Source organism: Phytophthora cinnamomi (genome assembly GCF_018691715.1).
Source record: "Phytophthora cinnamomi strain GKB4 chromosome Unknown Contig1, whole genome shotgun sequence".
Taxonomy (NCBI): Eukaryota; Oomycota; class Peronosporomycetes; order Peronosporales; family Peronosporaceae; genus Phytophthora; species Phytophthora cinnamomi.
In genome coordinates this window covers 189,938-216,897 of record NW_027150934.1, presented here as the reverse complement: position 1 = coordinate 216,897, position 26,960 = coordinate 189,938, and the positions used below count along the sequence as shown (strand labels likewise).

Sequence of the window (26,960 nt, the reverse complement as noted above, 5' to 3'; positions counted from 1 at the left end):
GTGCTCCAACCGCCTTAACTGCTCCGCGTCCAGCCACACTTCTTTGTAGAGTACATCAGCTCGGAGCGCGGATGAAAGCAGGTGCTCGCCGCCGGCCAAGTTGATCAATCCGCTGTGCGTACATCCGCTCGTTCGGGCTGACGTACTTGCAGCAGGGTTCAGGTTGAAGCAAGTTCCAGGCAAATCTGGAGGCTGCGAAGCCAGGTTCGCCTGGACCAGTTGAGACAAAGTTCTAGTCCAGGGCACGTGACTTCAAGCCGCCAATGGGCGCGCGAATAAATTACAGCAGCTGGCATTGCGCGTCGACTCTATCGCCCGTGCTGACCCGCCCTCGTGGCGCTGGACCTTCGATCATCACCACCAGCACGGGCCTGAAACGCATGCAAGCGCGGCGCCTGTGGCGGGCGCAACGCTCGAGACGCAACGCGCAGATCCGACAAGGAGTGCATCTCTTGCTGGGCGCGCAAGCCGCGTCGCAGCCGGTCGCCCACGCGAGCCCCAAGAGGACGGGCCCGCTCCCGGATAGACCACCAGAACGAGGAGTTCGCGCAGCCCCTTTTACCGCCCGTTAAACGACTGCGGGATCAAGCCCCGAGTCACGTGCGGCTGAGATTGAGCGCCTGACGGGTCACTTAACGTATACTTAATGCTTACTTTCAACGAAGCAACCACTGATTGGCCGCGTGAGGGTGAGAGAAGTAACGAGAAGGCGGTGGCGGCGGGGCGACGTCTGCGCCCAATACTCAATCGAGGTGTAGCGAGACGGCGGTCATTTATCCTTATCTTGGCGTAATTTACGCGTGAGCCGTCCTTGTTGCCCTGGAAGGGGGATTCGTCTGGACCACCCGGCTCCGTTGGCATTTCGGGATCTCCTCTCCAGCGGAAACGGACGCCGAACGCCGACTCGCCCCCGCATCATGTACGCCGTCTCCTCGACCGCGCGCGCCGCCGCGCGGCAGCAGCTGCGCTCCAGCGCCATGAAGGTGCGTCGCTCGCCCCGCCCCGGTGGTGGTAGACGGTGCACGCCGTCAGCCCCCGCCCGTTAAACGTATCTTGCCGTGGTCTAACGCGCTATGTCTCCCTCGCTTCCTCCTTCTTGTCCCTGTAGGCCAGCATGTCGTCTAGCTGCGGCGTGCCCGTGCCCCTGTCCGTGCTCGACCCCAAGGGCAGCCCCACCATCGACCAGACCTACGAGAAGATGGAGAAGAACCTGCACACGGTGCGCAAGACCAACGGCAACAAGCCCCTGACGCTGGCCGAGAAGATCATCTACGGCCACTTGGACGACGCCACCACCAAGGCCAAGCGCGGCGAGACCTACCTCAAGCTGCGCCCGGACCGCGTGGCCATGCAGGACGCCACGGCCCAGATGGCCGTGCTGCAGTTCATCTCGTCGGGGCTGCCCAAGACGGCCGTGCCCACGACCATCCACTGTGACCACCTGATCACGGCTGAGAAGGGCTCGGACACGGACCTGAACAATGCCAAGATCGTCAACAAGGAGGTCTACGACTTCCTGTCGTCGGCTGGTGCCAAGTTCGGCATGGGCTTCTGGAAGCCCGGCAGTGGCATCATCCACCAGATCGTGCTGGAGAACTACGCCTTCCCCGGTGGCCTCATGATCGGCACGGACTCGCACACCCCCAACGCCGGTGGTCTGGGCATGTGCGCCGTCGGTGTGGGCGGTGCCGACGCCGTCGACGTCATGGCCGGCATGGCCTGGGAGCTCAAGGCCCCCAAGGTCATCGGTGTGAACCTCACGGGCAAGCTCTCGGGCTGGACCTCGCCTAAGGATGTGATCCTTAAGGTGGCCGACATCCTGACCGTCAAGGGTGGCACTGGTGCCATTGTGGAGTACTTCGGCCCCGGTGTCGAGTCCATCTCGTGCACGGGTATGGGCACGATCTGTAACATGGGTGCTGAGATCGGTGCTACGTGCTCGACGTTCCCCTACACGGAGCGCATGGGCGACTACCTGCGCTCCACCAAGCGTAGCGGCATTGCCTCGGCTGCCGAGTCGTTCCAGGCCAACTTGTGCGCTGACGAGGGTGCCCACTACGACCAGATCATCGAGATCAACCTTGACGAGCTGAAGCCGATGCTGAACGGTCCGTTCACGCCCGACCTTGGCCACGTTGCTGGTGCTGACATGAAAGAGGCCTGCGAGAAGAACGGCTGGCCCACGGAGCTGAGCGCTGGTCTGATCGGTTCGTGCACGAACTCCAGTTACGAGGACATGACCCGTTGCGCTGACCTGGCCAAGCAGGCTATGGAGGCTGGTCTCAAGTTCAAGGTGCCGTACTACGTGACGCCCGGTTCGGAGCAGGTGCGCGCCACCATTGCCCGCGACGGCATCCTGGACACCTTCCTTGAGTCTGGCGCCACGGTCCTTGCCAACGCTTGCGGCCCGTGCATTGGCCAGTGGAACCGTACCGACATGCCCATGGGACAGAAGAACTCGATCTTCACGTCTTACAACCGTAACTTCGCCAAGCGTGCTGACGGCAACCCTGCCACGCACAGCTTCGTGACTTCCCCCGAGATGGTCACTGTGAGCGCCATTGCCGGCACGACCACGTTCGACCCTGCTAAGGACACGATTAAAACCGCGGATGGAAAGGACTTCAAGTTCGCTGCTCCGTTCGGCAAGGAGCTGCCGCCCCGTGGCTTCGACCCCGGTGAGGAGACGTTCCAGGCCCCGCCTGCTAGCGGCGAGGGTCTGACCGTGAACGTTGACCCCAAGAGCGAGCGTCTGGCCCTGCTGTCTGCGTTCGACGAGTGGAACGGTGAGGACTTCACGGACATGCCGGTGCTGATCAAGGCGAAGGGCAAGTGCACCACCGACCACATCAGTATGGCCGGCCCGTGGCTCAAGTACCGTGGCCACTTGGACAACATCTCGAACAACCTGCTGATTGGTGCCGAGAACGCCGAGACGGGTGAGACGAACAGCGTGAAGAACCAGTTCACGGGCAAGTTCGACAAGGTGCCCGAGGTGGCCCGTCAGTACAAGGCTGACGGCGTCAGCTGGGTTGTGATCGGTGACGAGAACTACGGTGAGGGCAGCTCCCGCGAGCACGCCGCTCTGGAGCCACGTCACCTTGGTGGCCGCGCCGTGATCGTGAAGTCGTTCGCGCGTATTCACGAGACCAACCTGAAGAAGCAGGGTATGCTGCCGCTGACGTTTGCGAACCCGGCGGACTACGACAAGATCACGGGCAACGACAAGGTGGCCATTGTGGGCCTGAAGTCCTTCACGCCGGGCAAGCCTCTGACTCTGCGCGTGAACCCTGCCTCGGGCGAGGCCCCGTTCGACATCACGGTGAACCACACGTTCAACGAGGAGCAGATCGCCTGGTTCCAGAACGGCAGTGCGCTGAACCTGATGAAGAAGAACAACGCCTAAGCGACTCGCATTTGACTGAGCTCACAGGAGAAACCGAATTGAAGGGATACAGATGCCTCGCAGCAGTGTGAAGCATTGCTCTTTTTTATAATAACACTTAGTCACACGCCGCTGGAAAGCATCGAGTTCATTTCATTTACGTTGTGACCTTGCGTCTATCGTCGCCATTGATGCTGCCTCTCAATAGGACTGCCCAGCAGTTTTCAGCACGAAGAGCTGCGCGACGGTGTTTAGTGTGCACAACGAGCTGGGCACGTGGGCCAGCAATACCACGTACCTGTGGCAAACAAGGACACCGTCTTAGTCGCAATGCAAGCTCGACTTGAAGTGCCAGCGCAGCCTTACCACAGATACCGGCCCGGGTCCAGGTCGTGCAGGATCAGTTGACAGACCAGCACACCTCCCAGGAAGTGGCAGAAGATATGCACCGTGTTCTTCTGCAGCATCGAAACGAAGGCTTCCTGAGGGGCAGGGACCACAGGCGGCAGGCGTACCAATCGTACCGTCGAGGAGAAGACGTCGAGTCCTGCCAAGAGGCTGCCGACCGCCAAGGCGAAGCTCAGATACGCCACGACGCTAGCCGCCTTTGGCCATCACATCCGTCAGCACCCAGTATCTCCGAGCCAACGCAAGTACATGGAGTATTTAGCTCGCCCACCTCGACCCCGGCCAGGCACGTGGCCACCAGGTGGCCGCAGGTGAGCAGGAAGCGAGCTCGCAGCACCTCCATGCGACACCCGACAACTTGAAGTGAGCCACACGCAGACTCACTTAAGTGCGATCTGGCCGGCGGTATTCACGATTGCATTCTCTGCCTCGACTGCCGGGGTAACGACGACTTGACCTGATCTGAGCGGATCGACGAGCATGGCGGTCGGCGGGCCGAGCATCGGCAGCTACTCGCCCCTCACGGGCTTCGTGTTCATCTTCAACCTCATCGTGGGAGCCGGCGCGCTCACGATCCCGCATGCGTTCGCCAACGTACGCGGCAGCCAGCCAGCGGAGAAACATGTATGGAACGTTGTCGCTAGGTTTAACGCCTCTGGTGCGGGCAGGTCGGGCTCATCTACGGCTCCGTCGCGCTGTCCGTGCTGGCCTCGGTCAGCTACGTGACGGCCACCTTCATGATCGAGGCCATCGCGGGCGTCAACGCACTCAAGCGGCGCGCGCGGGAGCTGGGGCTGCACGCCAGCAACGGGGACGAGAAGCGGCCAGTGGAAGAGTTCAGCGACAGCGACGACGACGATGACGACGCGCACACCGAGTTTGTGCCGCTAATGGTCGCCAACGAAGTACTATTGCGTGTTCCGGAGCTTTCCTAGGACAGTAGACCTCATGTGGACGACTTCGTCACGGACCGCTGGGTTTGTGTGTGTGTTTGTGCTTGTTGTGTGCTGCAGAAGCAAGACGCGTTGGAGAAGAAGCTGCGGGCGAAGACCCACGAGGCGAGGTTCCACTTTGACTTGTCCAAGAAGGTGCGAGCTTGAGAGAGAGAGAGTTGGGTGTGAAAAGGATTTAGCCGCTGATTCGAGTGACTTGCAGATGGAGCTGGCTGAGATGGCGGAGCTGCTGTTCAGCCACCGAGGAATCGTGGCCTTCTACGCGTGCATCACGGTATACCTGTACGGCGATTTGGCAATCTACGCTGTCGGTATGTTGGCTCTTGCTGGGCTGGTGCACTAATCCCCGTCGATGCTGAGTAATATGATCGGTTTGTGCGGATTAACATAGCTGTGCCCAAGTCGCTGCGTGAGATCATCTGCCCGCGTCCTTCTGCCGATGCCGTTGTGTGGGAGTGCTCTGACAAGTTCAACAGCTCGGATTTGTACCGCTTGTTCGTCGTGCTCTTTGGCCTGCTACTCGGGCCGTTCACGTTTGGCCACGTGCACAAGACGCGCACGCTCCAGCTCGTGTCAACTGTTATCCGCCACGCATCTTTCGGGCTTATGATCGTGCTAGCCATCATCGGCATCGCTCGAGGCCACGGTCGAAGCGTGGCTGACGTCGTTAGCTATGAGAAGCCGGCCAACGTAGCGACGTTTTTCGGCGTCTGCATTTATTCCTTCATGTGCCACCACAGGTACGCAGCATTGACAGCTAATCATACGCGCGAGCTGAAAATTGCTAACCGACCTGCTCTTCGCGTGTGTGGCAGTGTTCCTGGTCTCGTGGCACCTATTACGGACAAATCTAAAGTTGGCGTTGTCCTCGCCTCGGCCTTCATGGTACGTTCTTCGCCGTTTACCGCCCTTTTCTAGTGACGTTAATTTTTGCGGTTGTCTACGATGTGTCGTACGCGTTCACTTGTAGGCGGTCCTCAGCGTCTACTTCGTTCTGTGCGCTTCGGCGACCTTCCGTTTTCTGCCGGAGGATGTCGAGGTAAGTTGGACGCAGTTACTACATGGACGCAGTTGCAATGTTGTTACCGTCTTCGTTATCGTGTCGTGGTTAACGCTGTTCATGTTTTTGCCTAGGATGTGTACACGCTAAACTTCAAGGATTACCCGGTGCACGCGTTTGGATACTTTTTGAGTTTGTTCCCAGTGTTCACATTGAGGTTGGTGCTTGCTACGATGATCCTGTCCACGCCAAAAATGCTATCCTAACTGTGTGTGCAATGCGGTATGCAGTGCGAGTTTCCCGCTTATCTGCATCACGCTCCGCGAGAACATCCGTCACCTGGCGTCGAGCATGGTCGAGTCGACGCCAACGAGCGACACCACCGCCTCCACAGGGCTGTACGGCTTTCTGGAGAGCAACATGTACGCGCTGGTGGCGCTTCTGCCGCCGCTCGTGGTGGCGTTCTTCACAGAGGATGTGTCCATGCTGGTGGGTTTCACGGGCGCATACGCCGGTTTGGGCATTCAGGTACGTGTTCGTGGCTTTGCGTGTTTTCTCAGGGGGGGCACGCACTTACAACTGCGCGACGTGCCTTGACGCTTTGGCGCTTGCAGTGGATCGTCCCTACGTTCCTCGTCTTCTGCCTGCGGCGTCGGCTAACGCTGGAGTGGAAGCAGATGCACCCGATGGAGGTGGCCGTGACGCGCCCGGGCACCCCGGCGGCGCGCGGCAACAGGAACCGCTTCGCGAGCCCGTTCGCGCACCAAGCGTGGCTGTACATGGTGCTCGCGTTCTCGCTGGTCTCGGTCGTGCTGATCACCATCACGCACGGCATGCACTGAGCGCGCGGCAGTGAGGACGGAGAGGTGCGAGGCCGGCGACATATTTCGAGGTGGGCGGGCCACAAGCGTGGTCCGAAAACTGCAACGCGGCGCGAACTTCAAGTTGGGCGTTGCGCCGCGCGTCGAGCTTGGCGGAGACGACGAACACCGTAGCCGGTTAATAAATGAATGCGCTGCCGCGATTGCAGGTGGTTTCCGTGTTCGTATGGCCCAGCAGCAGTAGCTACTGTAAGCGGTTGCAGCGCGCGCAGGCTGCTTGGGCCATGGCGTCGTATGCGATGCCATGCCATGCCGCGCCAGGCTCCATGTGCTGCCTCGTTTTTGCCTCCCCGTCTGAATCGTTGCGCATCAAAATTTCAGCCAATGGCCGCGGGCGCGCCCGCCGGGGTGCCAGAGAACAAGCCGCTGCATTTCGCCCATAGGAAGAAAGCCGCCGCCCCGTCGACTCGCCCGCCCGCAGTCCGATCCGCCCGAGCGCCCGGCCCGACGACACCCAAGACTCGCATCGCACTCAGCGCGCCCCCGCCTGCGCCTGCGCATCGCCTCCTCGCGGAGAAAGAGAGACACAGAGAGAGAGAAAGAGAAAGCGAGCGAGCGAGAGAGTGAGGAAGCTAAAGCCTTCCCACTTCGTAGCCGGCCTCCACTCCACTGCACTCGCGCCCCTCCCCAGCCCTCCATGGCGGCGTTCAAAGGTCCGTACCTGTCTGTCTCTAGCTATCTGGCTATGCTCTGTGTACGCTAACGCGCGCGTGCTGCCGGCCGCCAGCTCCCCCGCTCTCGGCCTTCTTCCGCAAGGAGGAGGACCACCTCGTCACGCAGGGACTCACGGACGTGCACGGCGTGGCCATGTTCCACTCGCTGTACGACGTGGGCGACCTCATCGGCCGCGGCGCCTTCTCGCTCGTGTACCTGTGCCGGCGGAAGGAGACGCAGCAGATCTTCGCCGTCAAGGTCATCAACAAGGCGCTGTGCGTCAAGAAGAAGACGCTGCGCGACGAGATCACGGTGCTGCTGCGCGTCAAGCACGCCAACATTATTAGCCTCGAGGAGGTCTATGAGAGCGACCAGGAGCTGTTGCTCGTCATGGAGAGGTGCGCCCCGTTGTAGAGCAGCCTCTTATCGCCCAGAATGCTAACCAATCAACTGCTGCTGCTGGTGGCTGTGTAGAGTGACTGGCGGCGAGCTGTTCGACCGCATCGTGCGCGTCGGCGTGTACTCGGAGCGGCAGGCGGCTGAGATCGTCACCAACGTGCTGCAGGCGCTCAACTACCTGCACTCGTGCCACATCCTGCACCGCGACATCAAACCCGAGAACATCCTGCTGGCCAGCGGCGACAGCAGCGACGTGAAGCTGAGTGACTTCGGTATCGCCAAGATCCTGGAGGATGAAGACGACGGCGCGCGCACTCGTGGGCGCGCTTACACAAGCTGCGGGACGGACTATTATGTTGGTGAGTGGCGAGCACGGCGTGGAGGTTGTCTATTGGAGTGACTTTGCTGACTTTCGTAATTTATTTCGTTTATTCACGTGTGATCAGCACCCGAGGTACTAAACGGAGAAGGCTACGACAGCAAAGTGGACTTGTGGAGTCTCGGAGTGGTCTTGTACATCATGTAGGTCACGGAGTACTTTACACACACGAGTTTGCTGTATACTTATTCAAATGCTTCCGGTCCACCAGGTTGTGCGGGTTCCCTCCATTCACGGAAGATGAAAATGGTTTGGAGTCTGTGTATCTTAAAATTCGCTCCGGTGCACTCGACTTCCCGCACCCTTACTGGACAAACGTATCGGACGGAGGTATGTTGACTCGTCATGTTCGAGATGCAACTTTTGGGCGTGTATCTAACTCACAGATGCTTGTCATTGCACAGCCAAGGATTTAATTCGCAACCTGCTCAACGTGTCACCGCAGGACCGCTTCAGCGCAGCTCAGGCGCTAAACCACCCCTGGATAAAGGGCGAGTACAGCGAGCAGCCGCTTTCGTCGGCTATCCTGGAGATGAAGCGCTTCAACCAGAAGCGTCGTTTCAACTAGTTCAATGTGCCTTATCTCCAGTGACGGCTGCCGGCAAGACGAAATCCAAAGACAAAAGCATAAGAGCGGCAGCCAGAAGAACAAGCAGCGGTTGCTGGGGACGCAAACATAGACGTATTTCATGGTGGTTCTGCCCTCTCCGCCCCACGCACCTCCCGTACATACATAGAAATGATATGCCTCGACTTGAATACATGTTTCTAACTAAGCACTCGCATCAGGTAGATTCGTGGTTAACTCAGTTTTTGTCTCGTTATACGTACATCATCCCCTCGCCACCAGTTAACGATCGAGGCGTGCAGATCCTGAAATTGAGCGCTTTCACGAATGTAGCGCACGCCGTCGATGATCAAACTAAATAACACAGACAGAAGGCATCGACGGCGTTAGTAGTGCAGAGGAGCCACCATGGAAGTAGGTCAGTCACATCGAACCTCGAGTCCTTTGCCACAAGAAATGCGTGTGCAAGATGATCTGGTATATCTTGAGCGTTAGCGAAAACACCATCTTTCCTAACGCGCGAGGCGAACGCCGCCAAGCGACTAGAACGTTTAGGAGACAGTCACGTAATGTGTTAGAAGGGTTAAACAGTAGATATCAAAAGTGATAGTGCTAGGCTAGCGGGCTGTACCTGACTCGCACAGCGGCAGAAACTAAGTGAGTCCCAGTCTCAACAGCTTTGGAAAAGGTAACACTTCCGTCTAGACAATAAATGCAACCCTTGATGTTTTTCCAGACGCGCGAGAGCGGAGACCCCGACAACATCAGCTCCAGTCCGTCCATTTGCTGTAGTTTTCCCCTGCGATAGCGATCGTACAGGTCTCTCGCGTCATGGTACTCGGATACAGCGAAAGGAAGCAGTGGCAACGATATAACTCCGAAGAATACAAGGAGAATGACGAATACCACAAATGATGGGCAGCGTTTAGCAAATAGAGCCGCGATGCCGAATGTCTTCGGAGGCGGAACTGCTTCGAGGCTCTGCTTTAGATACGAGACCAACAACTGGAGTTCGTCGGTAATTTCCATATTGGTGAGTTGTTTTCGCAAATGACACAGCTCGGGACTGAATGTTCGCAAAGCTGCCTTCTCCATGGAGTCAAAACACTCCGAGAGCATCTTCGATAGCATTTCCAACGAAAAGTCTGTAGGTTGCTGCCAATACTCCACGATCCAATTACCCAGACCCAGAAAAAACCACACATCTAAATCGACGTCGGTCTGAATATCGCTTGTCACATCGCTGTAAAGCCTTTTGAAAGCGCGCCGACAGACTTCTTGAAGCTCTGTCGATGAGACCGAGCCCAGCACAATACCGCCAGCATCAATAAATGCCGGTCCCAACAATCGTATCGTGTCGACCCATTGCCCACGCCAAACCACCCAGTAAACGATCGCAGTGAAATAGGCAGCGAATTTCAGCCGCCTTCCTTCTCCCCATAGTTTTGCGTGCTGACTGGCATCAGTACGCAGTGAGCTGGCAACAAGAACTGTTGTAACTATTAACACAATTGTCACCAAACTAATGTCTTGCTGCAAGAACAGCATAAATTTCAGTTGTCCAAAGACCTTCATAAGCACCGGGATCACAAAGTTAACCCGCGGAGTCCATGTGAAAGCGCCCAACTTGTCCGTTGACGTTTGTACCCAATCCTGAGCATAGCGCAACGCACGCTCCTTTAGCTGTGAGCGATAAAAGCATATAACCAGCATCGATCCCACCATGATCTTCTGCCGGTGCATAATTGCTTGAGCTAGCAAACCAAGGAAGAATAAGCCAAGGCCCACTGTCACGCGCCGCAAATTCAACAGCTCCGAGAAAGTATACACAACCGCAAGTCTCGCCAGCTTCAGCACATCAAGATGCTCTAAGACACGTTCCATCTTTGCTTGAAACACAGTAGTTTGTGCACCCCTACCTTTTTGATCCCCATTTTCATTGGCGAGCACCTCGCTCACACGAGACGAAGCATACGTCTGTGCACGCTGCACAATTTGTGTCGACCTTAGCGACCCGTTCTCATCAGCGATGTGGTTGGCTTGCACACTCTCCAAGTAAGTCTCGTCTGTGTAATTCTGGGCCAATTGCTCGTCGCCCTCTGAATCCTCTTCCTCGTCTTCCTCCTCGCTCCCTTCTAGTAAATCGTTCAATACTGCAACCCGCGCTTCCTTGAGACCTGTTTGGAGCTCCGCGTTGTCAGGATGTAGCTCCAGACCTGCCAAAACCAGCATCACGACACCACGAGTCCAACGTTAGACTCTACGTATAATTGCTTAGTAAAGGTCAGTGTTTAGGCGGATGCAAACCTTTCTTATACCAGCTCACAGCGTCTTCATGTCTGCCCAGTCGCGAGAGAGCTTCTGTTAGCATTAAGTAGCCGCGGAGCTGCGTCCTGTCCAGATCAAGGCATGCGTGCGCTGTATCCACTGCTCTCTTCAGGGCTGGCACTGTCCCTTCGCACAGCAGCTGTTGGCAATGGAGTGCTTGCTCCGCCAGTGCACTGGTGTGCGCCATGGGATCTGACGTATCTAGTTCGTTCTGAGTTTCTTGTCGGAATCGCAATTCACTGAATACTATAATAATTTCAGAAAATAACGAAAACATTTGTCCTCAATAATTGAAATTTAGTCCTGAACCAATACTTTGACTTCTCCGGTCCGGAAAACAATTAACAGGTCTCCCACTGGGTGCATGCCTTCCACAACGTACATGAACACTTTTTATCGAAACTATTTGATTCTCCACAATTTCTATGCGCCGCTCCCTTCTACGTTCTAACCATACAAGTTCGAATATTCAGTTGAGCACGCGTGTGTGTTGTTTGTGTTTGTTTGGTTTGGGTGCTTGAATGTGTGTGTGTTGGTTGGGTGAGTGTTCAGCCTTCCCATATAGTCTAGGCGGTTAGGATAGCTGGCTCTCACCCAGCAGACCCGGGTTCGAGTCCCGGTGTGGGAACATCTTTTGCTCTGCTTGCTGCTGCTCCGCTCTTCTTTCGCCGCCTTGGGCGTCCGCCGCAGCTTCGGCGCCTTGTTGGCTCTGTGCTGCACGCCATCCGCGAGTCTAATCCATGCTCGCACCGTCGATGGACACTCGAGTGTGTCCGGCCGTACGTCAACGGATCCAGGCATCCAGGCCGTCGTCGGCCCTGCTGGCCTCCCGGGCCATGCGGCTACAGCAGGCACGAAGTATCAGAAGAGCGAGCGAGCGGTGGGGTGGGGTGGGGTGGGGTGGAGCTGTGAGACTGCGAAGTGGTTCATGCGAGCTGCGTTACGGTACATGCTCGACTTCCGCGAGCTGTGGTTCTGTGCGTGATGGCAATTGAGGCGAGTTGTTCGATCGGAAGTAGACGAGATGGAGCGAGTAGGAGCGGGCGATAGCAGCGGTGCGGAGAGCGTGCGAGTGGTGCATGTGGGTGAGTGGTGACACGCGTGTGTGTTGTTTGTGTTGGCTTGTTTTTGGTGCTTGAATGTGTGTGTGTTGGTTGGGTGAGTGTTCAGCCTTCCCATATAGTCTAGGCGGTTAGGATAGCTGGCTCTCACCCAGCAGACCCGGGTTCGAGTCCCGGTGTGGGAACATCTTTTGCTCTGCTTGCTGCTGCTCCGCTCTTCTTTCGCCGCCTTGGGCGTCCGCCGCAGCTTCGGCGCCTTGTTGGCTCTGTGCTGCACGCCATCCGCGAGTCTAATCCATGCTCGCACCGTCGATGGACACTCGAGTGTGTCCGGCCGTACGTCAACGGATCCAGGCATCCAGGCCGTCGTCGGCCCTGCTGGCCTCCCGAGCCATGCGGCTACAGCAGGCACGAAGTATCAGAAGAGCGAGCGAGCGGTGGGGTGGGGTGGGGTGGGGTGGGGTGGAGCTGTGAGACTGCGAAGTGGTTCATGCGAGCTGCGTTACGGTACATGCTCGACTTCCGCGAGCTGTGGTTCTGTGCGTGATGGCAATTGAGGCGAGTTGTTCGATCGGAAGTAGACGAGATGGAGCGAGTAGGAGCGGGCGATAGCAGCGGTGCGGAGAGCGTGCGAGTGGTGCATGTGGGTGAGTGGTGACACGCGTGTGTGTTGTTTGTGTTGGCTTGTTTTTGGTGCTTGAATGTGTGTGTGTTGGTTGGGTGAGTGTTCAGCCTTCCCATATAGTCTAGGCGGTTAGGATAGCTGGCTCTCACCCAGCAGACCCGGGTTCGAGTCCCGGTGTGGGAACATCTTTTGCTCTGCTTGCTGCTGCTCCGCTCTTCTTTCGCCGCCTTGGGCGTCCGCCGCAGCTTCGGCGCCTTGTTGGCTCTGTGCTGCACGCCATCCGCGAGTCTAATCCATGCTCGCACCGTCGATGGACACTCGAGTGTGTCCGGCCGTACGTCAACGGATCCAGGCATCCAGGCCGTCGTCGGCCCTGCTGGCCTCCCGAGCCATGCGGCTACAGCAGGCACGAAGTATCAGAAGAGCGAGCGAGCGGTGGGGTGGGGTGGGGTGGGGTGGAGCTGTGAGACTGCGAAGTGGTTCATGCGAGCTGCGTTACGGTACATGCTCGACTTCCGCGAGCTGTGGTTCTGTGCGTGATGGCAATTGAGGCGAGTTGTTCGATCGGAAGTAGACGAGATGGAGCGAGTAGGAGCGGGCGATAGCAGCGGTGCGGAGAGCGTGCGAGTGGTGCATGTGGGTGAGTGGTGACACGCGTGTGTGTTGTTTGTGTTGGCTTGTTTTTGGTGCTTGAATGTGTGTGTGTTGGTTGTGTGAGTGTTCAGCCTTCCCATATAGTCTAGGCGGTTAGGATAGTTGGCTCTCACCCAGCAGACCCGGGTTCGAGTCCCGGTGTGGGAACATCTTTTGCTCTGCTTGCTGCTGCTCCGCTCTTCTTTCGCCGCCTTGGGCGTCCGCCGCAGCTTCGGCGCCTTGTTGGCTCTGTGCTGCACGCCATCCGCGAGTCTAATCCATGCTCGCACCGCCGATGGACACTCGAGTGTGTCCGGCCGTACGTCAACGGATCCAGGCATCCAGGCCGTCGTCGGCCCTGCTGGCCTCCCGAGCCATGCGGCTACAGCAGGCACGAAGTATCAGAAGAGCGAGCGAGCGGTGGGGTGGGGTGGGGTGGGGTGGAGCTGTGAGACTGCGAAGTGGTTCATGCGAGCTGCGTTACGGTACATGCTCGACTTCCGCGAGCTGTGGTTCTGTGCGTGATGGCAATTGAGGCGAGTTGTTCGATCGGAAGTAGACGAGATGGAGCGAGTAGGAGCGGGCGATAGCAGCGGTGCGGAGAGCGTGCGAGTGGTGCATGTGGGTGAGTGGTGACACGCGTGTGTGTTGTTTGTGTTGGCTTGTTTTTGGTGCTTGAATGTGTGTGTGTTGGTTGGGTGAGTGTTCAGCCTTCCCATATAGTCTAGGCGGTTAGGATAGTTGGCTCTCACCCAGCAGACCCGGGTTCGAGTCCCGGTGTGGGAACATCTTTTGCTCTGCTTGCTGCTGCTCCGCTCTTCTTTCGCCGCCTTGGGCGTCCGCCGCAGCTTCGGCGCCTTGTTGGCTCTGTGCTGCACGCCATCCGCGAGTCTAATCCATGCTCGCACCGTCGATGGACACTCGAGTGTGTCCGGCCGTACGTCAACGGATCCAGGCATCCAGGCCGTCGTCGGCCCTGCTGGCCTCCGAGCCATGCGGCTACAGCAGGCACGAAGTATCAGAAGAGCGAGCGAGCGGTGGGGTGGGGTGGGGTAGGGTGGAGCTGTGAGACTGCGAAGTGGTTCATGCGAGCTGCGTTACGGTACATGCTCGACTTCCGCGAGCTGTGTTTCTGTGCGTGATGGCAATTGAGGCGAGTTGTTCGATCGGAAGTAGACGAGATGGAGCGAGTAGGAGCGGGCGATAGCAGCGGTGCGGAGAGCGTGCGAGTGGTGCATGTGGGTGAGTGGTGACACGCGTGTGTGTTGTTTGTGTTGGCTTGTTTTTGGTGCTTGAATGTGTGTGTGTTGGTTGTGTGAGTGTTCAGCCTTCCCATATAGTCTAGGCGGTTAGGATAGCTGGCTCTCACCCAGCAGACCCGGGTTCGAGTCCCGGTGTGGGAACATCTTTTGCTCTGCTTGCTGCTGCTCCGCTCTTCTTTCGCCGCCTTGGGCGTCCGCCGCAGCTTCGGCGCCTTGTTGGCTCTGTGCTGCACGCCATCCGCGAGTCTAATCCATGCTCGCACCGTCGATGGACACTCGAGTGTGTCCGGCCGTACGTCAACGGATCCAGGCATCCAGGCCGTCGTCGGCCCTGCTGGCCTCCCGAGCCATGCGGCTACAGCAGGCACGAAGTATCAGAAGAGCGAGCGAGCGGTGGGGTGGGGTGGGGTGGGGTGGAGCTGTGAGACTGCGAAGTGGTTCATGCGAGCTGCGTTACGGTACATGCTCGACTTCCGCGAGCTGTGTTTCTGTGCGTGATGGCAATTGAGGCGAGTTGTTCGATCGGAAGTAGACGAGATGGAGCGAGTAGGAGCGGGCGATAGCAGCGGTGCGGAGAGCGTGCGAGTGGTGCATGTGGGTGAGTGGTGACACGCGTGTGTGTTGTTTGTGTTGGCTTGTTTTTGGTGCTTGAATGTGTGTGTGTTGGTTGGGTGAGTGTTCAGCCTTCCCATATAGTCTAGGCGGTTAGGATAGCTGGCTCTCACCCAGCAGACCCGGGTTCGAGTCCCGGTGTGGGAACATCTTTTGCTCTGCTTGCTGCTGCTCCGCTCTTCTTTCGCCGCCTTGGGCGTCCGCCGCAGCTTCGGCGCCTTGTTGGCTCTGTGCTGCACGCCATCCGCGAGTCTAATCCATGCTCGCACCGTCGATGGACACTCGAGTGTGTCCGGCCGTACGTCAACGGATCCAGGCATCCAGGCCGTCGTCGGCTTTGCTGGCCTCCCGGGCCATGCAGCTACAGCAGGCACGAAGTATCAGAAGAGCGAGCGAGCGGTGGGGTGGGGTGGGGTGGGGTGGAGCTGTGAGACTGCGAAGTGGTTCATGCGAGCTGCGTTACGGTACATGCTCGACTTCCGCGAGCTGTGGTTCTGTGCGTGATGGCAATTGAGGCGAGTTGTTCGATCGGAAGTAGACGAGATGGAGCGAGTAGGAGCGGGCGATAGCAGCGGTGCGGAGAGCGTGCGAGTGGTGCATGTGGGTGAGTGGTGACACGCGTGTGTGTTGTTTGTGTTGGCTTGTTTTTGGTGCTTGAATGTGTGTGTGTTGGTTGTGTGAGTGTTCAGCCTTCCCATATAGTCTAGGCGGTTAGGATAGTTGGCTCTCACCCAGCAGACCCGGGTTCGAGTCCCGGTGTGGGAACATCTTTTGCTCTGCTTGCTGCTGCTCCGCTCTTCTTTCGCCGCCTTGGGCGTCCGCCGCAGCTTCGGCGCCTTGTTGGCTCTGTGCTGCACGCCATCCGCGAGTCTAATCCATGCTCGCACCGTCGATGGACACTCGAGTGTGTCCGGCCGTACGTCAACGGATCCAGGCATCCAGGCCGTCGTCGGCCCTGCTGGCCTCCGAGCCATGCGGCTACAGCAGGCACGAAGTATCAGAAGAGCGAGCGAGCGGTGGGGTGGGGTGGGGTGGGGTGGAGCTGTGAGACTGCGAAGTGGTTCATGCGAGCTGCGTTACGGTACATGCTCGACTTCCGCGAGCTGTGGTTCTGTGCGTGATGGCAATTGAGGCGAGTTGTTCGATCGGAAGTAGACGAGATGGAGCGAGTAGGAGCGGGCGATAGCAGCGGTGCGGAGAGCGTGCGAGTGGTGCATGTGGGTGAGTGGTGACACGCGTGTGCGTTGTTTGTGTTGGCTTGTTTTTGGTGCTTGAATGTGTGTGTGTTGGTTGTGTGAGTGTTCAGCCTTCCCATATAGTCTAGGCGGTTAGGATAGCTGGCTCTCACCCAGCAGACCCGGGTTCGAGTCCCGGTGTGGGAACATCTTTTGCTCTGCTTGCTGCTGCTCCGCTCTTCTTTCGCCGCCTTGGGCGTCCGCCGCAGCTTCGGCGCCTTGTTGGCTCTGTGCTGCACGCCATCCGCGAGTCTAATCCATGCTCGCACCGTCGATGGACACTCGAGTGTGTCCGGCCGTACGTCAACGGATCCAGGCATCCAGGCCGTCGTCGGCCCTGCTGGCCTCCAGGCCATGCGGCTACAGCAGGCACGAAGTATCAGAAGAGCGAGCGAGCGGTGGGGTGGGGTGGGGTGGGGTAGAGCTGTGAGACTGCGAAGCGGTTCATGCGAGCTGCGTTACGGCACATGCTCGACTCTCGCGAGCTGTGATTCTGTGCGTGATGGCAATTGAGGCGAGTTGTTCGATCGGAAGTAGACGAGATGGAGCGAGTAGGAGCGGGCGATAGCAGCGGTGCGGAGAGCGTGCGAGTGGTGCATGTGGGTGAGTGGTGACACGCGTGTGTGTTGTTTGTGTTGGCTTGTTTTTGGTGCTTGAATGTGTGTGTGTTGGTTGTGTGAGTGTTCAGCCTTCCCATATAGTCTAGGCGGTTAGGATAGCTGGCTCTCACCCAGCAGACCAGGTCCCCGGTGTGGGAACATCTTTTGCTCTGCTTGCTGCTGCTCCGCTCTTCTTTCGCCGCCTTGGGCGTCCGCCGCAGCTTCGGCGCCTTGTTGGCTCTGTGCTGCACGCCATCCGCGAGTCTAATCCATGCTCGCACCGTCGATGGACACTCGAGTGTGTCCGGCCGTACGTCAACGGATCCAGGCATCCAGGCCGTCGTCGGCCCTGCTGGCCTCCCGGGCCATGCGGCTACAGCAGGCACGAAGTATCAGAAGAGCGAGCGAGCGAGCGGTGGGGTGGGGTGGGGTGGGGTAGAGCTGTGAGACTGCGAAGCGGTTCATGCGAGCTGCGTTACGGCACATGCTCGACTCTCGCGAGCTGTGATTCTGTGCGTGATGGCAATTGAGGCGAGTTGTTCGATCGGAAGTAGACGAGATGGAGCGAGTAGGAGCGGGCGATAGCAGCGGTGCGGAGAGCGTGCGAGTGGTGCATGTGGGTGAGTGGTGACACGCGTGTGTGTTGTTTGTGTTGGCTTGTTTTTGGTGCTTGAATGTGTGTGTGTTGGTTGTGTGAGTGTTCAGCCTTCCCATATAGTCTAGGCGGTTAGGATAGCTGGCTCTCACCCAGCAGACCCGGGTTCGAGTCCCGGTGTGGGAACATCTTTTGCTCTGCTTGCTGCTGCTCCGCTCTTCTTTCGCCGCCTTGGGCGTCCGCCGCAGCTTCGGCGCCTTGTTGGCTCTGTGCTGCACGCCATCCGCGAGTCTAATCCATGCTCGCACCGCCGATGGACACTCGAGTGTGTCCGGCCGTACGTCAACGGATCCAGGCATCCAGGCCGTCGTCGGCCCTGCTGGCCTCCCGGGCCATGCGGCTACAGCAGGCACGAAGTATCAGAAGAGCGAGCGAGCGGTGGGGTGGGGTGGGGTGGAGCTGTGAGACTGCGAAGTGGTTCATGCGAGCTGCGTTACGGTACATGCTCGACTTCCGCGAGCTGTGATTCTGTGCGTGATGGCAATTGAGGCGAGTTGTTCGATCGGAAGTAGACGAGATGGAGCGAGTAGGAGCGGGCGATAGCAGCGGTGCGGAGAGCGTGCGAGTGGTGCATGTGGGTGAGTGGTGACACGCGTGTGTGTTGTTTGTGTTGGCTTGTTTTTGGTGCTTGAATGTGTGTGTGTTGGTTGTGTGAGTGTTCAGCCTTCCCATATAGTCTAGGCGGTTAGGATAGCTGGCTCTCACCCAGCAGACCAGGTCCCCGGTGTGGGAACATCTTTTGCTCTGCTTGCTGCTGCTCCGCTCTTCTTTCGCCGCCTTGGGCGTCCGCCGCAGCTTCGGCGCCTTGTTGGCTCTGTGCTGCACGCCATCCGCGAGTCTAATCCATGCTCGCACCGTCGATGGACACTCGAGTGTGTCCGGCCGTACGTCAACGGATCCAGGCATCCAGGCCGTCGTCGGCCCTGCTGGCCTCCGGGCCATGCGGCTACAGCAGGCACGAAGTATCAGAAGAGCGAGCGAGCGGTGGGGTGGGGTGGGGTAGGGTGGAGCTGTGAGACTGCGAAGTGGTTCATGCGAGCTGCGTTACGGTACATGCTCGACTTCCGCGAGCTGTGGTTCTGTGCGTGATGGCAATTGAGGCGAGTTGTTCGATCGGAAGTAGACGAGATGGAGCGAGTAGGAGCGGGCGATAGCAGCGGTGCGGAGAGCGTGCGAGTGGTGCATGTGGGTGAGTGGTGACACGCGTGTGTGTTGTTTGTGTTGGCTTGTTTTGGTGCTTGAATGTGTGTGTGTTGGTTGTGTGAGTGTTCAGCCTTCCCATATAGTCTAGGCGGTTAGGATAGCTGGCTCTCAGTTCGAGTCCCGGTGTGGGAACATCTTTTGCTCTGCTTGCTGCTGCTCCGCTCTTCTTTCGCCGCCTTGGGCGTCCGCCGCAGCTTCGGCGCCTTGTTGGCTCTGTGCTGCACGCCATCCGCGAGTCTAATCCATGCTCGCACCGCCGATGGACACTCGAGTGTGTCCGGCCGTACGTCAACGGATCCAGGCATCCAGGCCGTCGTCGGCCCTGCTGGCCTCCCGGGCCATGCGGCTACAGCAGGCACGAAGTATCAGAAGAGCGAGCGAGCGGTGGGGTGGGGTGGGGTAGGGTGGAGCTGTGAGACTGCGAAGCGGTTCATGCGAGCTGCGTTACGGCACATGCTCGACTTCCGCGAGCTGTGGTTCTGTGCGCGATGGCAATTGAGGCGAGTTGTTCGATCGGAAGTAGACGAGATGGAGCGAGTAGGAGCGGGCGATAGCAGCGGTGCGGAGAGCGTGCGAGTGGTGCATGTGGGTGAGTGGTGACACGCGTGTGTGTTGTTTGTGTTGGCTTGTTTTTGGTGCTTGAATGTGTGTGTGTTGGTTGTGTGAGTGTTCAGCCTTCCCATATAGTCTAGGCGGTTAGGATAGCTGGCTCTCACCCAGCAGACCCGGGTTCGAGTCCCGGTGTGGGAACATCTTTTGCTCTGCTTGCTGCTGCTCCGCTCTTCTTTCGCCGCCTTGGGCGTCCGCCGCAGCTTCGGCGCCTTGTTGGCTCTGTGCTGCACGCCATCCGCGAGTCTAATCCATGCTCGCACCGCCGATGGACACTCGAGTGTGTCCGGCCGTACGTCAACGGATCCAGGCATCCAGGCCGTCGTCGGCCCTGCTGGCCTCCCGGGCCATGCGGCTACAGCAGGCACGAAGTATCAGAAGAGCGAGCGAGCGGTGGGGTGGGGTGGGGTGGGGTGGAGCTGTGAGACTGCGAAGCGGTTCATGCGAGCTGCGTTACGGCACATGCTCGACTTCCGCGAGCTGTGGTTCTGTGCGTGATGGCAATTGAGGCGAGTTGTTCGATCGGAAGTAGACGAGATGGAGCGAGTAGGAGCGGGCGATAGCAGCGGTGCGGAGAGCGTGCGAGTGGTGCATGTGGGTGAGTGGTGACACGCGTGTGTGTTGTTTGTGTTGGCTTGTTTTGGTGCTTGAATGTGTGTGTGTTGGTTGTGTGAGTGTTCAGCCTTCCCATATAGTCTAGGCGGTTAGGATAGCTGGCTCTCAGTTCGAGTCCCGGTGTGGGAACATCTTTTGCTCTGCTTGCTGCTGCTCCGCTCTTCTTTCGCCGCCTTGGGCGTCCGCCGCAGCTTCGGCGCCTTGTTGGCTCTGTGCTGCACGCCATCCGCGAGTCTAATCCATGCTCGCACCGCCGATGGACACTCGAGTGTGTCCGGCCGTACGTCAACGGATCCAGGCATCCAGGCCGTCGTCGGCCCTGCTGGCCTCCAGGCCATGCGGCTACAGCAGGCACGAAGTATCAGAAGAGCGAGCGAGCGGTGGGGTGGGGTGGGGTAGGGTGGAGCTGTGAGACTGCGAAGTGGTTCATGCGAGCTGCGTTACGGCACATGCTCGACTTTCGCGAGCTGTGGTTCTGTGCGTGATGGCAATTGAGGCGAGTTGTTCGATCGGAAGTAGACGAGATGGAGCGAGTAGGAGCGGGCGATAGCAGCGGTGCGGAGAGCGTGCGAGTGGTGCATGTGGGTGAGTGGTGACACGCGTGTGTGTTGTTTGTGTTGGCTTGTTTTTGGTGCTTGAATGTGTGTGTGTTGGTTGTGTGAGTGTTCAGCCTTCCCATATAGTCTAGGCGGTTAGGATAGCTGGCTCTCACCCAGCAGACCCGGGTTCGAGTCCCGGTGTGGGAACATCTTTTGCTCTGCTTGCTGCTGCTCCGCTCTTCTTTCGCCGCCTTGGGCGTCCGCCGCAGCTTCGGCGCCTTGTTGGCTCTGTGCTGCACGCCATCCGCGAGTCTAATCCATGCTCGCACCGTCGATGGACACTCGAGTGTGTCCGGCCGTACGTCAACGGATCCAGGCATCCAGGCCGTCGTCGGCCCTGCTGGCCTCCCGGGCCATGCGGCTACAGCAGGCACGAAGTATCAGAAGAGCGAGCGAGCGGTGGGGTGGGGTGGGGTGGGGTGGAGCTGTGAGACTGCGAAGTGGTTCATGCGAGCTGCGTTACGGTACATGCTCGACTTCCGCGAGCTGTGGTTCTGTGCGTGATGGCAATTGAGGCGAGTTGTTCGATCGGAAGTAGACGAGATGGCGTGAGTAGGAGCGGGCGATAGCAGCGGTGCGGAGAGCGTGCGAGTGGTGCATGTGGGTGAGTGGTGACACGCGTGTGTGTTGTTTGTGTTGGCTTGTTTTTGGTGCTTGAATGTGTGTGTGTTGGTTGTGTGAGTGTTCAGCCTTCCCATATAGTCTAGGCGGTTAGGATAGCTGGCTCTCACCCAGCAGACCAGGTCCCCGGTGTGGGAACATCTTTTGCTCTGCTTGCTGCTGCTCCGCTCTTCTTTCGCCGCCTTGGGCGTCCGCCGCAGCTTCGGCGCCTTGTTGGCTCTGTGCTGCACGCCATCCGCGAGTCTAATCCATGCTCGCACCGTCGATGGACACTCGAGTGTGTCCGGCCGTACGTCAACGGATCCAGGCATCCAGGCCGTCGTCGGCCCTGCTGGCCTCCCGGGCCATGCGGCTACAGCAGGCACGAAGTATCAGAAGAGCGAGCGAGCGGTGGGGTGGGGTGGGGTGGGGTGGAGCTGTGAGACTGCGAAGTGGTTCATGCGAGCTGCGTTACGGTACATGCTCGACTTCCGCGAGCTGTGGTTCTGTGCGTGATGGCAATTGAGGCGAGTTGTTCGATCGGAAGTAGACGAGATGGCGTGAGTAGGAGCGGGCGATAGCAGCGGTGCGGAGAGCGTGCGAGTGGTGCATGTGGGTGAGTGGTGACACGCGTGTGTGTTGTTTGTGTTGGCTTGTTTTTGGTGCTTGAATGTGTGTGTGTTGGTTGTGTGAGTGTTCAGCCTTCCCATATAGTCTAGGCGGTTAGGATAGCTGGCTCTCACCCAGCAGACCCGGGTTCGAGTCCCGGTGTGGGAACATCTTTTGCTCTGCTTGCTGCTGCTCCGCTCTTCTTTCGCCGCCTTGGGCGTCCGCCGCAGCTTCGGCGCCTTGTTGGCTCTGTGCTGCACGCCATCCGCGAGTCTAATCCATGCTCGCACCGTCGATGGACACTCGAGTGTGTCCGGCCGTACGTCAACGGATCCAGGCATCCAGGCCGTCGTCGGCCCTGCTGGCCTCCAGGCCATGCGGCTACAGCAGGCACGAAGTATCAGAAGAGCGAGCGAGCGGTGGGGTGGGGTGGGGTGGGGTGGAGCTGTGAGACTGCGAAGTGGTTCATGCGAGCTGCGTTACGGTACATGCTCGACTTCCGCGAGCTGTGGTTCTGTGCGTGATGGCAATTGAGGCGAGTTGTTCGATCGGAAGTAGACGAGATGGCGTGAGTAGGAGCGGGCGATAGCAGCGGTGCGGAGAGCGTGCGAGTGGTGCATGTGGGTGAGTGGTGACACGCGTGTGTGTTGTTTGTGTTGGCTTGTTTTTGGTGCTTGAATGTGTGTGTGTTGGTTGTGTGAGTGTTCAGCCTTCCCATATAGTCTAGGCGGTTAGGATAGCTGGCTCTCAGTCCCGGTGTGGGAACATCTTTTGCTCTGCTTGCTGCTGCTCCGCTCTTCTTTCGCCGCCTTGGGCGTCCGCCGCAGCTTCGGCGCCTTGTTGGCTCTGTGCTGCACGCCATCCGCGAGTCTAATCCATGCTCGCACCGTCGATGGACACTCGAGTGTGTCCGGCCGTACGTCAACGGATCCAGGCATCCAGGCCGTCGTCGGCCCTGCTGGCCTCCCGGCCATGCAGCTACAGCAGGCACGAAGTATCAGAAGAGCGAGCGAGCGGTGGGGTGGGGTGGGGTGGGGTGGAGCTGTGAGACTGCGAAGTGGTTCATGCGAGCTGCGTTACGGTACATGCTCGACTTCCGCGAGCTGTGGTTCTGTGCGTGATGGCAATTGAGGCGAGTTGTTCGATCGGAAGTAGACGAGATGGCGTGAGTAGGAGCGGGCGATAGCAGCGGTGCGGAGAGCGTGCGAGTGGTGCATGTGGGTGAGTGGTGACACGCGTGTGTGTTGTTTGTGTTGGCTTGTTTTTGGTGCTTGAATGTGTGTGTGTTGGTTGTGTGAGTGTTCAGCCTTCCCATATAGTCTAGGCGGTTAGGATAGCTGGCTCTCACCCAGCAGACCAGGTCCCCGGTGTGGGAACATCTTTTGCTCTGCTTGCTGCTGCTCCGCTCTTCTTTCGCCGCCTTGGGCGTCCGCCGCAGCTTCGGCGCCTTGTTGGCTCTGTGCTGCACGCCATCCGCGAGTCTAATCCATGCTCGCACCGTCGATGGACACTCGAGTGTGTCCGGCCGTACGTCAACGGATCCAGGCATCCAGGCCGTCGTCGGCCCTACTGGCCTCCGAGCCATGCGGCTACAACAGGCACGAAGTATCAGAAGAGCGAGCGAGCGGTGGGGTGGGGTGGGGTGGGGTGGAGCTGTGAGACTGCGAAGTGGTTCATGCGAGCTGCGTTACGGTACATGCTCGACTTCCGCGAGCTGTGGTTCTGTGCGTGATGGCAATTGAGGCGAGTTGTTCGATCGGAAGTAGACGAGATGGCGTGAGTAGGAGCGGGCGATAGCAGCGGTGCGGAGAGCGTGCGAGTGGTGCATGTGGGTGAGTGGTGACACGCGTGTGTGTTGTTTGTGTTGGCTTGTTTTTGGTGCTTGAATGTGTGTGTGTTGGTTGTGTGAGTGTTCAGCCTTCCCATATAGTCTAGGCGGTTAGGATAGCTGGCTCTCACCCAGCAGACCAGGTCCCCGGTGTGGGAACATCTTTTGCTCTGCTTGCTGCTGCTCCGCTCTTCTTTCGCCGCCTTGGGCGTCCGCCGCAGCTTCGGCGCCTTGTTGGCTCTGTGCTGCACGCCATCCGCGAGTCTAATCCATGCTCGCACCGTCGATGGACACTCGAGTGTGTCCGGCCGTACGTCAACGGATCCAGGCATCCAGGCCGTCGTCGGCCCTGCTGGCCTCCGAGCCATGCGGCTACAGCAGGCACGAAGTATCAGAAGAGCGAGCGAGCGGTGGGGTGGGGTGGGGTGGGGTGGAGCTGTGAGACTGCGAAGTGGTTCATGCGAGCTGCGTTACGGTACATGCTCGACTTCCGCGAGCTGTGATTCTGTGCGTGGTGGCAATTGAGGCGAGTTGTTCGATCGGAAGTAGACGAGATGGCGTGAGTAGGAGCGGGCGATAGCAGCGGTGCGGAGAGCGTGCGAGTGGTGCATGTGGGTGAGTGGTGACACGCGTGTGTGTTGTTTGTGTTGGCTTGTTTTTGGTGCTTGAATGTGTGTGTGTTGGTTGTGTGAGTGTTCAGCCTTCCCATATAGTCTAGGCGGTTAGGATAGCTGGCTCTCACCCAGCAGACCAGGTTCGAGTCCCGGTGTGGGAACATCTTTTGCTCTGCTTGCTGCTGCTCCGCTCTTCTTTCGCCGCCTTGGGCGTCCGCCGCAGCTTCGGCGCCTTGTTGGCTCTGTGCTGCACGCCATCCGCGAGTCTAATCCATGCTCGCACCGCCGATGAACACTCGAGTGTGTCCGGCCGTACGTCAACGGATCCAGGCCGTCGTCGGCCCTGCTGGCCTCCCGGGCCATGCAGCTACAGCAGGCACGAAGTATCAGAAGAGCGAGCGAGCGGTGGGGTGGGGTGGGGTGGGGTGGAGCTGTGAGACTGCGAAGTGGTTCATGCGAGCTGCGTTACGGTACATGCTCGACTTCCGCGAGCTGTGATTCTGTGCGTGATGGCAATTGAGGCGAGTTGTTCGATCGGAAGTAGACGAGATGGAGCGAGTAGGAGCGGGCGATAGCAGCGGTGCGGAGAGCGTGCGAGTGGTGCATGTGGGTGAGTGGTGACACGCGTGTGTGTTGTTTGTGTTGGCTTGTTTTGGTGCTTGATTGTGTGTGTGTTGGTTGTGTGAGTGTTCAGCCTTCCCATATAGTCTAGGCGGTTAGGATAGCTGGCTCTCAGTTCGAGTCCCGGTGTGGGAACATCTTTTGCTCTGCTTGCTGCTGCTCCGCTCTTCTTTCGCCGCCTTGGGCGTCCGCCGCAGCTTCGGCGCCTTGTTGGCTCTGTGCTGCACGCCATCCGCGAGTCTAATCCATGCTCGCACCGTCGATGGACACTCGAGTGTGTCCGGCCGTACGTCAACGGATCCAGGCATCCAGGCCGTCGTCGGCCCTGCTGGCCTCCGGGCCATGCGGCTACAGCAGGCACGAAGTATCAGAAGAGCGAGCGAGCGGTGGGGTGGGGTGGGGTGGGGTGGAGCTGTGAGACTGCGAAGTGGTTCATGCGAGCTGCGTTACGGCACATGCTCGACTTCCGCGAGCTGTGATTCTGTGCGTGATGGCAATTGAGGCGAGTTGTTCGATCGGAAGTAGACGAGATGGAGCGTGAGTAGGAGCGGGCGATAGCAGCGGTGCGGAGAGCGTGCGAGTGGTGCATGTGGGTGAGTGGTGACACGCGTGTGTGTTGTTTGTGTTGGCTTGTTTTTGGTGCTTGAATGTGTGTGTGTTGGTTGTGTGAGTGTTCAGCCTTCCCATATAGTCTAGGCGGTTAGGATAGCTGGCTCTCACCCAGCAGACCAGGTTCGAGTCCCGGTGTGGGAACATCTTTTGCTCTGCTTGCTGCTGCTCCGCTCTTCTTTCGCCGCCTTGGGCGTCCGCCGCAGCTTCGGCGCCTTGTTGGCTCTGTGCTGCACGCCATCCGCGAGTCTAATCCATGCTCGCACCGCCGATGGACACTCGAGTGTGTCCGGCCGTAGTGTCCGGCAACGGATCCGTCAGCGGATCCAGGCCGTCGTCGGCCCTGCTGGCCTCCAGGCCATGCGGCTACAGCAGGCACGAAGTATCAGAAGAGCGAGCGAGCGAGCGGTGGGGTGGGGTGGGGTGGAGCTGTGAGACTGCGAAGTGGTTCATGCGAGCTGCGTTACGGCACATGCTCGACTTCCGCGAGCTGTGATTCTGTGCGTGATGGCAATTGAGGCGAGTTGTTCGATCGGAAGTAGACGAGATGGGCGAGTAGTAAGGAGCGGGCGATAGCAGCGGTGCGGAGAGCGTGCGAGTGGTGCATGTGGGTGAGTGGTGACACGCGTGTGTGTTGTTTGTGTTGGCTTGTTTTTGGTGGTTGATTGTGTGTGTTGGTTGTGTGAGTGTTCAGCCTTCCCATATAGTCTAGGCGGTTAGGATAGCTGGCTCTCACCCAGCAGACCAAGGTTCGAGTTCCGGTGTGGGAACATCTTTTGCTCTGCTTGCTGCTGCTCGCTCTTCTTTCGCCGCCTTGGGCGTCCGCCGCAGCTTCAGCGCCTTGTTGGCTCTGTGCTGCACGCCATCCGAGAGTCTAATCCATGCTCGCACAATCGAATTTCGATGGACTCGAGTGTGTCCGGCCGTACGTCAACGGATCGGGCATCCAGGCCGTCGTCGGCCCTGCTGGCCTCCCGGGCCATGCGGCTACAGCAGGCACGAAGTATCAGAAGAGCGAGCGAGCGGTGGGGTGGTGGGGTGGGGTAGAGCTGTGAGACTGCGAAGTGGTTCATGCGAGCCCGTTGCAGCACATGCTCAGACATTCACGCAGGCTGTGGTTTCTGTCCGCGGTGTGCATTTGGCGGGTTGTTCGATCAGAGGAGACCATGGCGCAGATTGGAACTGTGGGGAGTGGGGCGTGGAACTGGACGACGGTTTCGACTGCGTGGAACTGCTCAAGGCGATTTATGGACTCAAGCAAGCTTCGCGCGTATGGAACGAGATCTTCGACGAGTATGTGCGCTCCATCGGTTTTCGCGTATCAAGCTACGACCCCTGCCTCTACATCAAGGTCGTCGACGGCGAATGCGTTCTGCTGCTGGTCTACGTGGACGACGTCTTGGTGACCGGAAGTTC

The 26,960-nt window shown here is 58.7% G+C and overlaps 5 protein-coding genes across 5 annotated transcripts in view; 3 read left to right on the top strand and 2 right to left on the bottom strand.

The window, feature by feature from the left end:
• Positions 1 to 917: 917 nt before the first annotated feature.
• Positions 918 to 3,406, top strand: IUM83_06227 (Aconitate hydratase, mitochondrial; the record flags this gene model as incomplete). Its single annotated transcript, XM_067930413.1, has 2 exons — positions 918 to 983; positions 1,109 to 3,406. The coding sequence occupies 2 exons, from the start codon at positions 918 to 920 to the stop codon at positions 3,404 to 3,406; spliced, it is 2,364 nt and encodes a 787-aa protein (XP_067800455.1).
• Positions 3,407 to 3,586: 180 nt separating this feature from the next.
• IUM83_06226 (uncharacterized protein) lies at positions 3,587 to 4,136 on the bottom strand (the record flags this gene model as incomplete). Its single annotated transcript, XM_067930412.1, has 4 exons — positions 3,587 to 3,683; positions 3,752 to 3,843; positions 3,910 to 3,990; positions 4,065 to 4,136. The coding sequence occupies 4 exons, from the start codon at positions 4,134 to 4,136 to the stop codon at positions 3,587 to 3,589; spliced, it is 342 nt and encodes a 113-aa protein (XP_067800470.1).
• A 137-nt stretch (positions 4,137 to 4,273) lies between these two features.
• Positions 4,274 to 6,588, top strand: IUM83_06225 (Transmembrane protein; the record flags this gene model as incomplete). The annotated part of the gene is made up of 10 exons (XM_067930411.1): positions 4,274 to 4,387; positions 4,462 to 4,698; positions 4,807 to 4,881; positions 4,949 to 5,057; positions 5,138 to 5,486; positions 5,562 to 5,631; positions 5,717 to 5,785; positions 5,881 to 5,963; positions 6,037 to 6,274; positions 6,361 to 6,588. 10 exons carry the CDS (start codon positions 4,274 to 4,276, stop codon positions 6,586 to 6,588), a joined length of 1,572 nt encoding a protein of 523 aa, XP_067800454.1.
• A 676-nt stretch (positions 6,589 to 7,264) lies between these two features.
• On the top strand, positions 7,265 to 8,627 carry IUM83_06224 (CAMK/CAMK1 protein kinase; the record flags this gene model as incomplete). The annotated part of the gene is made up of 6 exons (XM_067930410.1): positions 7,265 to 7,280; positions 7,355 to 7,679; positions 7,756 to 8,039; positions 8,127 to 8,202; positions 8,271 to 8,389; positions 8,464 to 8,627. 6 exons carry the CDS (start codon positions 7,265 to 7,267, stop codon positions 8,625 to 8,627), a joined length of 984 nt encoding a protein of 327 aa, XP_067800469.1.
• A 233-nt stretch (positions 8,628 to 8,860) lies between these two features.
• The window catches only part of IUM83_06223 (uncharacterized protein), a gene marked incomplete at both ends in the record, with an annotated part of 38,115 nt that continues 20,015 nt past the window's right edge, over positions 8,861 to 26,960 (bottom strand). Inside the window, 5 exons of the mRNA XM_067930409.1 lie at positions 8,861 to 8,981; positions 9,062 to 9,169; positions 9,259 to 9,280; positions 10,547 to 10,843; positions 10,935 to 10,966. Of these exons, the coding sequence (XP_067800471.1) occupies positions 8,861 to 8,981; positions 9,062 to 9,169; positions 9,259 to 9,280; positions 10,547 to 10,843; positions 10,935 to 10,966 (580 nt within the window). The remainder of the gene's footprint in view (positions 8,982 to 9,061; positions 9,170 to 9,258; positions 9,281 to 10,546; positions 10,844 to 10,934; positions 10,967 to 26,960) is intronic.